This window comes from Musa acuminata, chromosome BXJ1-9, assembly GCF_036884655.1.
Source record: "Musa acuminata AAA Group cultivar baxijiao chromosome BXJ1-9, Cavendish_Baxijiao_AAA, whole genome shotgun sequence".
NCBI classification, from domain to species: Eukaryota; Viridiplantae; Streptophyta; class Magnoliopsida; order Zingiberales; family Musaceae; genus Musa; species Musa acuminata.
In genome coordinates, this window is record NC_088335.1 from 41048486 (window position 1) to 41060000 (window position 11515).

Genomic DNA, 11515 nt, shown 5'->3' on the forward strand with positions numbered 1-11515 from the left:
GAATAACTGGGATACAAGGATCACGTCATTGCCCACAATATCTAAAACTCTCAAGTAATCACAGCAAGAGCCTACTGTAGATTTGATCTAACCTGAGATGAGAACCCTGCTAGATGATTGAGAACAGTCTCTCTACGTTGTCCTTGTCTTCTTCCCTTTCTTTCTCTTCCTTTTCTGCCTTGTTCTCCTTCTTCTCTTTGGAATCTCGTCCCTCCAAAGATCTGCCTCGTTGCTGCCTTTTTATAGCTTTAATCTGCCTCTAATGATGGGGATATAAACAGGAATAACCTTTGTATAGGAACAAATACTAGAAGACCAAAATATGCAGTGGAATAAAATGGAAACATAATCAAACAGAACACCAAGATATACGTGGAAAACCCCTTCAATGTGAAGGGTAAAAACCACGGGGCAAACTAGAGATAATCCACTGTGAGAATAATGAATATACAAATCTCAATCTCTTGCCCAAAACCCTAGCAACAACCACAAGAGAATAACTAGGATACAACGATCACGTCACTGCCCACAATATCTAAAACCTCCCCAAGTAATCACAGCAAGAGCCTACTGTAGATTTGATCTAACCTGAGATGAGAACACTGCTAGATGATTGAGAACAGTCTCTCTGCGTTGTCCTTGTCTTCCTCCCTTTCTTTCTCTTCCTTTTCTGCCTTGTTCTCCTTCCTCTCTTTGGAATCTCGTGGCTCCCAAAGATCTGCCTCGTTGTTGCCTTTTTATAGCTTTAATCTGCCTCTAAAACGCAGCCACCACACCCCCTAATCTTAATTAGGGTTAGGTTAAGAGGGGGTGTGGGCTATGGGCTGATAAAGCCCACATGGGCTGAATATGGGCCATCAGCCCAACAACCTCCCCCTTCAGCCCATAAGGGAGGCTGTCCCATGACTCCTCAATATGAAGCCATACCGACCAACTGTCGGCATATCTCATGTCTTTCTTTTGGTAAGGTCTTCATCAACATGTCTGCTCCGTTGTCATCTGTATGAATTTTCTGAAGCTGCAACTGCTTCTCTTCCTGCTCAATCTCAACTGCTTCCTGGTAACTCTCTGGTTCACCTGCATCAGTAAGCATCACATACTCATCTGTAGAGTATCTTCTGGAAGGTTGACGTTGTCTAGAAGATCTTCTGAACTGAGGTTCTGTTGGAACTTGCTCTCCTACTTCTTCTTGCTCAACATGTCCTGCAGGTAGATCAACATCAGGCTCTACACTATCTTCCTGCACATCTCCCCCATCACCATGATATACTGGAGGAATAATTGGGTCACAATCTGCTAATCCTTCTACAGAAGTCTTGGCTGGTGCCTTCTTCTTCAAATCCTCAAAAGTTTGATCCTCAAAGACGACCACATCTCTGCTCCTAAACACCTTCTGCTTTTCTGGATCCCAAAGCCTGTAACCAAACTGATCATGTGAGTAACCAAGAAAAATACATTCTTTAGACTTACCATCCAGCTTGGACCTCTCATTATCTGGAACATGTTCAAATGCACGACAACCAAATACTCTCAAATGCCTGTAGGAAACATCTTTCTCTGACCATACATGCTCTGCAACATCACCATCTAGGGCTGTACATGGTGATAAGTTGATCACATCAACTGCAGTCCTCAAAGCCTCATCCCAAAACCTTTTGGGTAGCTTGGCCTGTGAAAGCATACATTTGGTCTTTTCCATGATGGTGTGGTTCATCCTCTCTGCAATTGCATTATGCTGAGGTGTACCAAGAATTGTCATCTCATGTTGGATCCCATGTGACCTGCAATAGTCATTAAACAATCCCGTATACTCACCACCATTATCTAATCTTATGCATTTCAATTTCCTTTCTGTCTCCCTTTCAACCCTGGCATGAAACTCTTTGAAGACATTAATAACCTGATCTTTGGTCTTCAAAGCATAAGCCCAAACTTTCCTGGAAAAATCATCTATAAAAGTGACAAAATAAAGTGCACCACTTATACCAAGAACATCAACAGATCTACCAGGAGTTTTTGTCCTCAAAGGACCACATACATCTGTATAAACACGGTCTAAGGCATGCATTTTTCTAGACAAAGCAGCACTAGCAAATGAAACTCTATGTTGTTTACCAGCCAAACAATCAATACAAGGGTTCAGATGTATACCTCTGAGATATGGTAATACCTCTCTTTTGGAAAGAGCTTGCAGCCCCTTCTCGCTCATGTTTCCTAATCGCCTATGCCACAACTCCATACTGAAGTCTTTCTCTGTAGCATTTAACTGCTCACCATAAGCTTTAGCCTGCAACCTGTACAAAGTATGACATTTCTTTCCACTAGCTATAACAAGAGAACCCTTTCTGAGCTTCCATTGCCCTCTGTGAAATCTGCTTTCATAGTCTTCATCATCTAGTCTTCCAACTGAAATTAAATTCAGCCTCAAGTCAATCACATGCCTCACATCCTTAAGTACCAACTTGCAGTCAAGGTTGGTCTTTAAATGGATATCACCCATGCCAATGATGTCTGCTGTGCCATAGTTGCCCATCTTGACAACACCAAAGTTTCCAGACCTGTATGTAGCAAAAAACTCCCTCCGTGGTGTAGCATGATAAGAAGCACCTGTGTCAATCACCCACTCAAGATCCTGACACACACAAGAAAAAATATCATCAGAAGGAGACAAAATCAAATAATCACCACCCTGCACTGTAGTTGTAGTATTATCCTTTGACTCTGTAGACTCCACTTCTTTTCCCTTTTTCTTGTTCTTCTTAGGTTGCTTACATTGGTTCTTGTAATGTCCTTTCTCACCACAGTTATAGCAAACAATATCTTTTCTTGATCTTGACTTGCTCCTACCCATACGTGAACTGCTTTTAGACTTTGACCTTCCTCTATTCTCTGAGATAAGTGTCTGTGAATCATTCTGAGATATTGCCGAACTCTTTCTTCTCAACTCCTCATTCAACAAACTACTTGTTACTTGACTCATAGTGACAATACCATCTGGCGCAGAATTACTAAGGGAAACCACTAGTGTCTCCCAACTTTCTGGTAATGAACTGAGAAGTAACAATGCCTGCAACTCATTATCAAGAGACATTTTCATAGAGGATAACTGGTTAGTAATACTCTGCATTTCATTCAAATGCTCAGCAATAGAAGCACCCTCTCTATATTTTAGGTTCACAAGTTTTCTAATCAAAAAAGCTTTATTGCCAGCTGTTTTTCTTTCATAGAGACTTTCCAATTTTTTCCAAAGAGAATATGCAGAAATTTCAGTAGAAACATGGTGAAAGACACTATCATCAAGCCACTGTCTAATAAACCCAATTGTTTTTCGATCTAACCTCTTCCACTCATCATCTGTCATAGTTATAGGTTTTGCATTATCCCCTTGTAAAGGTCCATACAAATCTTTGCAATACAAGAGATCTTCCATTCTTGGTTTCCATATCATCCAATTGTTTCCATTCAAACTAATCATGCGAGAAATATTACTGGCCTCCATGTTCAAATACAAAAATTAAATCACCAAAACCCCGCTCTGATACCAGTTGATGGGGATATAAACAGGAATAACCTTTGTATAGGAACAAATACTAGAAGACCAAAATACGCAGCGGAATAAAATGGAAACACAATTAAACAGAACACCAAGATATACGTGGAAAACCCCTTCAATGTGAAGGGTAAAAACCACGGGGCAAACTAGAGATAATCCACTATGAGAATAATGAATATACAAATCTCAATCTCTTGCCCAAAACCCTAGCAACAACCACAAGAGAATAACTGGGATACAAGGATCACGTCACTGCCCACAATATCTAAAACCTCCCCAAGTAATCACAGCAAGAGCCTACTGTAGATTTGATCTAACCTGAGATGAGAACACTGCTAGATGATTGAGAACAGTCTCTCTGCGTTGTCCTTGTCTTCTTCCCTTTCTTTCTCTTCCTTTTCTGCCTTGTTCTCCTTCTTCTCTTTGGAATCTCGTGGCTCCCAAAGATCTGCCTCGTTGTTGCCTTTTTATAGCTTTAATCTGCCTCTAAAACGCAGCCACCACACCCCCCTAATCTTAATTAGGGTTAGGTTAAGAGGGGTGTGGGCTTTGGGCTGATAAAGCCCACATGAGCTGAATATGGGCCATCAGCCCAACATCTAAAACGCAGCCACCACACCCCCTAATCTTAATTAGGGTTAGGTTAAGAGGATGTGTGGGCTGTGGGCTGTGGGCTGCCCTAGCCCACATGGGCTGAATATGGGCCATCAGCCCAACATCTCTTCGCATGAATATGCTTGCTTGGTTAACGGAGAAGCTTCTCATTTCTTTAAGGGCATGAGGTGTTTCTGTTACAGGTGACTCGTTACCCTTTTACTAGGCAATCAATGTCTTTACTTTTTTCGAAGGCTATTATAGTGAAATAGACGCACTCCTTTCAATTTTACACACAAATATAAGTCATTTTTCTTTGCTTTTGTGCTAATAGAAAGTCTTGTATGATCATTTCTAATATTTTTTATGATTATGAATGCCTCACTAAACAAAAGATCAATCTTCGTAAATTTGAGATTTCTTTTCTCTTGTGATATTAACGGATCAACCAAAGCTTAGATTTATAATTTCTTTAATCTTAAAGAGGGTAAGTTCCCTTTCAAATACCTTAGAACTATGATATCTCTTAGGCGTTTGTCTACTTCTGCCTTTGATGATCATGTTTCATCCGGTTAGTAAAAACTCAACTCTTAACAATTTAATTTTGTCTCAAGCAGGCCATGTCACCTTAATCAAATATGTTCTTTTTGCTTCACTCGTTCACCTTTTGCCTGTCTTAGATGCCTAAGATGGTGCACCATAATATTAATAGGATCTCTAGAGATTTTCTTTCACAAAAAGATTCTAATTCTCGTGATCTACATCATTCTAATTCTCGTGGTCTACATCTCTTTAAATATTATTTTGGATATTCTTGTAGTTTTCAAATAATTCTCATGGATATTCTCATGATTTGCTCAAGCCACATCAATTTGGCATGGCTTGAGTAAATCATGGACTTGGATGTTCCAATCATGTCGCCGATGTTGTTCTCCATTCATATTATCTATCAAATAATTGATGAATTGTTAGGTTCATGAATCTTATAATGATTGTGTGCCTTGCTCATATTCCGATATGATATAAAACATTACGATGGGTAATAAATACACTTAGAAAAGGAAAACTTAGAACATTTGACCATGTGGTCAATAATTAAATCAACAAGTTATTATTCGTAATAATGTATCGATTGACTGTCAATACGGTATATATCGAATTATACTAACGTACCGACACAGTACAATATGATATATTAATAAATCGATATATACCGCTTATATTGATCCCTTGTCGAATCGATATGTACTATTTATATCGAATGACATACCACGATACAACGAGCTTTCCTATATATCTCTACTATTATCATAATATTGAGCGAAGACAAAATCTATTTGAACTAATGAAAGTGCAGAACTTGTGGTCCCCCAAACAACCTGGTAGTTAATTTTTTTTTGAGCTAAAAATAATATATTTATAAGAAAAAAATCAAATATAATTATATTTATTTTTAATTTAGAGCTGGTAAAACTATTAAAATATTAAATCAAACATTATGATTAGATATGGTTTTGATTCAAAAGTTATGTTTCTATTATAGATGGACTTAAAGTCTTGAGTCTAATCGCTTTAATCCTCGATCCTCTATAAATAAAATATTCATATAATGTTTTAGAAATATAACTAAGAGGAGAAATAAGGTAGAGCCAAAAAGGAAAAAAAATAATATCAAAGTGTCTTTATGAATATTATTTTCTTCATATCATTTAGGACTAGTTCCCTAATGTAATTTTATAAGTTATTAATCTGTCACTTTGGTGGTTACAAGACCAATACAATAATATAAAATATAATCTAAAATATCTTATACATGATAAAACTTTTATTGTAATTCACATCCCAAAAGCCTTTCATCCCAAGTCACTTTGGTAGCTACAAATTAGATAAAACTTAGGGAGATGAATTATAAATAATATTTATCAATTTTTTTAATTTAATTTATGCTAAGCAATTCAATAATTAAATAACAACCATAATAATTATTGAACATTAATCAACAAAAGAAAAAAAACTCATATAATAATCATGATAACATATAAACCATGCCTTCATATGAAAGATAAATATTATTTCATAATTTTAAATATATACATGTGAATAACTAAATGAATATCCAAGAGTAATAATTAGATTTTATTTAACATATGAATATGTCATATGAGAGAACTATAAAATTAAACCGTAATTTATAATTTTTTAAAATAAAATTAAATCCAATCAAATAATCAAAATATAATAATGATCAAATTTATCAATTTTATAATTGAGGATATAAATTAGAATTCTCAATTTTATAAGGGTAAAACTATAAATATGTTGATAAGATATAAATTGGAATTATGAGATTTGTAAAGGGCAAAGCTATAATTTGATAAAAATCCTATCTCGAGGGAAAAACTATAATTTTTTCTAAAACATTGCTGGTTGCGTCACTGCCGCTAGTGTAGTCGTCGCCTGTGCACGGTTTTCGCAGTCGCAACGGTGCTTGTACCAGCGTGCGGTCGGTGCCTGCGGGTGGCTGCCAATTGTGTGGCCCCCCTGTAGCACTAACCCGGCGCATGACCTATGCCCGAGCATAGTCCGTCGCTTGGGCGCGATCGTCGCCGCTGCTTGGACGTAGGTTCTACCTGCGCATGGCAGTCGCGTGTGCACGTTGTTGCTTGTGCAGTTTCCTATGTGCCTGTGCTCGATTGCTGCCCACGCTCGAATGGCCGCACGCTTGGTGTGTGCGTGGCTCCCTGTGTGGCTGCCGAATGTGCACACGGCTGTTGCGACGTGCACGTTGCCTGGTGCAACCGCTGCCATCAATAGATTTGTTGGCAGTACGCAGCAAGGGCGACAACAGTGCTACATAGCGACCGTTCACAATCATTAAAAATCATGTTTACAAGAAATCTAACATTGCTCGTAAGCAGATAACAAAACAAAATAGATAGAAATATAGATCGACAAAATATGAATCATTCAAACATCATAAATCAGAAAACAATAGATCTAAAATATTTGAGTCAAGAATCTAGGCTCTGATACCAATTGTAAGCATAAAAACTGTTATATGCTACATGTAATGTGGAAAAACTTATATGCTAGGATTGAAATCAAATAACATTAGATTAATTTTACGATGCATACCTTTTCATGCTATCTGAAAAGGATTTCTACGTGATATACAAGGGCCCCATTTTTAGATTCAAAATTACTATCAATCTACGATGAGTTATTATGAGAGTTATTCCAATCCCCTATAGAATCATACTATAAATATTTTTTTTTTTTTTTCTATTAGTCAATATCTATCATCAGAATCCAATTAGTTTCATTATATATAAAAAAAACCCGTCTCTAAGAAGGAAATCAAAGACTAACCTTATCATCTCATATGCATTTCCCTTATCATCTCTATAACTGTAAGAAGGAAATCAAATTTTTTAATACTTTCTCCCTCTGTCTTTATCCCCTTCAAGGGGCCATAAGTGGCCCTAAAGACTTGCAACTTCCTATTCACAACTTATATGCTTGCTGTGAGTTGAGGGTTTTTTTACTAATCCTCTCTTTTCCCTGTTCACCGCCGCAATCAACGCTTTTTCTGTGAGCTTCGGCATCTTGCTGCACATAGTTATAGTGTTCTTTTTCATATTTACCTTCTCTCTTTCTCCTCATGCAAGCCATGGGTACCATCACTTGTCGCCGAACAAATTGCGGTATGGATACAACCATCACTCGCCACGGCTCGGCTTGTTGCTGCAAATAACTTTTTTAAGAACCGATCAACATATAAATATGAAAGGATGATACCGGGATATGGAAGGTCTACTATTCATGTGACGATAGTTGAATATGGAAGGCTCACTTTCCTAGAAATGAAGAAGGATGAATAATAACCTATATGGTTTGATTGATAATAATTGTGGAAGATTCCTATGGCTCTTCGTATTCAAAATTTGTGTTAAAAATTACTATATAAAAGACTTCCTACTGTTGATAGACTTCAGTAGGATGAACTTAAGACCCCAAATTTAATGTATTCTATGCTAACAAGACCTTGGATCCATTAATTATTTCTTTTTCAATTATCCTTTCTTTAGAAATATTTGGAATCATTGGGAAAACTAGTCTCCCTATCAACTTCCAACACAAGGATAGTTGGATTCTCGGAAACTGATTAAATGAAGGTCAAAATTTAGGTATAGGAATACTTTTTCAGGCTACCATTAGTAACCAATTATAGTTCATTTGGAGGGCTAGAAATAAAAACTCTTTTTCATAATAAAAAGCCTCCCTTTAAATGGGTTTGGCCTAGGCATTGGCTAATACTAGTATCTATGTTATAACTTTCTTAACTGAAAGATAATGTATAACAAATGTCATTAGGCTTAATTGAGAAAAACTACCTTAGGGGTGGATTAAAAGTAATACGGATGATCTTCATTATTATAGGATGGTGGACTGGGTTTTATAACCAAAGATCATAATGGATACATTTCTAAGAAGACTTAAATCTAATATGAGGCATGGCGATCAAGGAATGCTTTACAATGGCTATTGAGATGAGTTAAAATCAGATTCTACTAGTAAATGACTCAACAACTATATATGGTATGCTCTTTCAAGGAAAGAATATACCTTAGTGTATTATTCATATTATCGTTGATAATAAAAAACTTACACAACAACTTACATCCTTTGATGTAATGTAATCTAGCTACAAATTTGGCTGCCTTAAGGGTTAGAATTGACAAATCTTATAATTTATGAGTGGAATCTTTTTCCCAGAATTAGTTTGTATTTTACATAACGATCTTGTTGAGATCTTAACAAATTCTTCTTTTGAAAATAAAATTATATTAAAGATTGTATAAATATATAATTTAATTTTTAGGAATATGAATTTGATCTCCTAAAGTCATTCCTATGTCCCGATGTGAAATCCTTCAACGTATAAGTTTCTCTTTAGCGTATAGAGATAGCCCACACAATTATATATTTATAGATTATACAACTTAAAATCTTAGAATTTTCTTCTTGCATAAAAGTCCCTCTAAGATTCCAATCTTTACAAATTTGCTTTTGTAAAAGTTATAATTACATGGAGATTCATAAGTTAGAATAAAGGGTATTCCATTCTCCCCTCCAAACAAAAATTTATTCTTCTAAACTTGACGTGCGTGAATCCAAAAAGTATAATTTTCTTATGACATCATAATTCCTTAGATTTTTTTGGGTATTATATCAAGTACATATTGATTCAAATATTTTTTTCTTGTTTACGTTAGACAGCCTGCTTCATCATTTCTTGGCTCATGGTTTCAGTAGGCATCAAGTGTTCTACCTCATAAAGTGTCCCGGCTAATTTACTTCAACAGGTTCTCTAGGTTCTAAGTATATAAGTTTAGTGCATGGATCTCGCTACAAGGCCACTTTTTCTCCCCTTTAATACATTGATTTACTTGCATGCTTGAAATATAATTTCTTATTAGATTGAAAAGACATATAGATATATAGAAGGGAAACATTGATTTACTTGCATCTTTATTACATATTTGAAATCTGTCCAAAATCCAAGGAACTCTTAAACTGATACATAGAAGAAACTAATTATGAAGTTGCTGCCAAACTGCGAAACATAAGAACCTCCTATATCTTAGACAAGACCCTTGAGTTGATGCAAGGGCCCATCAAAGCAATAGTAGAAGATCTTCTCCTTGAGATACTCCATGTCTTAGAAGACCATCGTCGATTGATGTTCATTGTCAGCATTCTTGAATTTTGTGGTATAGTGCCGTGTTTTCTCTCAGATCGATTGCCGGACTTTATCAACAAGTCATCATCAGTATACTTCTTCCTTGGATGACTCCAACTCTCCTTCATTGGTTTAAGTAAAGTTTCTTCTCTCGATGAAAATGTTCTCCGAGAATCCATCACTAACGGGTTGTAGAAAGCATCGCTGATACTTTGGACTAATGCAGTAGGCGAGTCAAATGCATTAGTTGTATCGAAGAGCATTCGGAATGACTTGAAAGTACCTAAATGTAGCTCCTTCCATTCGTTAGGAAAACCAGCGTACGTATCATCCATATAAATCTCAAGGAACTCTCTTTCCTTTCTCTCAATTATTTTGCTAATGTGCTCAATTGAGTCTTCGTTAGTAGCCCCTTGGTTCTCTTTGACATACAGAAGCACCATATTGAACTTACCACCCCGTATTTCTTTCTGGAAGAGATTATTACGTATAAGTAAACAACATATATAAATGGATGGAAATGAAATATAGAGACATATAAAAACGAATGTTGCAAACCTGGTAACTGTGGATGTCATTCAACAAGCGCGAGGTGATCATTGTCAACTTGGTAATGGTACTATACCGAGAGGTTAGTATGTGCTTTGGAACTTGGGGAATCACCAAGAAGCATGCCGGAAGAGTCATGACTTGTATGGCTATAGAGATCGCGGCAACCTCAAGATACTCGGTGATCGTAGGTGTGTGTCTTTTCCTACTCCAATCGGATTCCTTTAACCACGACTCAAATGTCTCTCGCCACTTCAAACACAATAAATTTTGTTAGTGGTTGAGCTAACACACACAGTTAATCGCCGGATAGACAAATGAGACAACCCTTACCATATCTTGAAGAAGGCTTTTTGCATCATAACCGTGTTGACTGAGAGCTTTGAAGGAAATATCACGAACAAGGTTATCAAGGGCATCAAAAATAACTTTGCAATGGCCGGATAAGCCTTCTCCTTCCCACCTGTTATAACTAACAAGTTAGATGACTAGAAATCTTGAACGGTAAACTGTCTTTTGTAACGTTGGATTGATACCCTTGAACTGCTTTAGTAAGGCTCTCCAATTCATCCTCTGAACCTTTCTCATCAAAGAAGTCATCGATCACTGTAACTAAAATTGCACATCGTGCAATTACTATGCGTAGATCAGATTGCAAAGGAAGGGTAACTGCAGTAGCAATTAGAAAGTAACAGTACGTTGTTTTCTCCCGACCGAAGCCCATGCTGGAAAGTCCACTGTCTTTTGACCACCTAAGTATTTTAATGGATACCAAATATGAACAAAATTAGAGATGCCGTGCATGCAATCTTCGAGAATTCAGTAGCATTAGTTTTGATGCATTACTTCTTTAACTCCTCGAGTTCAGATTCGTAGAGCATTTGACGGTTCGTGAAAAGTTCAGCAGCAAGTTGAATGGCAAATTTGGAATCCAGGAGGCTGCGCATGTACATGCATTCACATGTTAACAGCGCTGTTGAGTGCAAGAATAAGAAGAAGAAAACTTTTGCAAAACCTGCATGAAGAAGTCTTCCCCATCTGTAAGTTATATCCTTTACTTCTTTCCAGGTACATTC

General features: G+C 36.8%; 1 protein-coding gene across 1 annotated transcript in view; it reads right to left on the bottom strand.

The window, feature by feature from the left end:
- Positions 1-9641: 9641 nt before the first annotated feature.
- LOC135594340 (S-linalool synthase-like) overlaps positions 9642-11515 on the bottom strand; it is a 4094-nt gene continuing 2220 nt past the window's right edge. Inside the window, exons 6-11 of the mRNA XM_065084733.1 lie at positions 11455-11515; positions 11286-11378; positions 10976-11191; positions 10773-10902; positions 10449-10691; positions 9642-10360 (exon numbers count right to left, since the gene is read on the bottom strand). The exon at positions 11455-11515 is cut by the window's right edge and continues 55 nt beyond it. Of these exons, the coding sequence (XP_064940805.1) occupies positions 9785-10360; positions 10449-10691; positions 10773-10902; positions 10976-11191; positions 11286-11378; positions 11455-11515 (1319 nt within the window). The 3' untranslated portion in view covers positions 9642-9784. The remainder of the gene's footprint in view (positions 10361-10448; positions 10692-10772; positions 10903-10975; positions 11192-11285; positions 11379-11454) is intronic.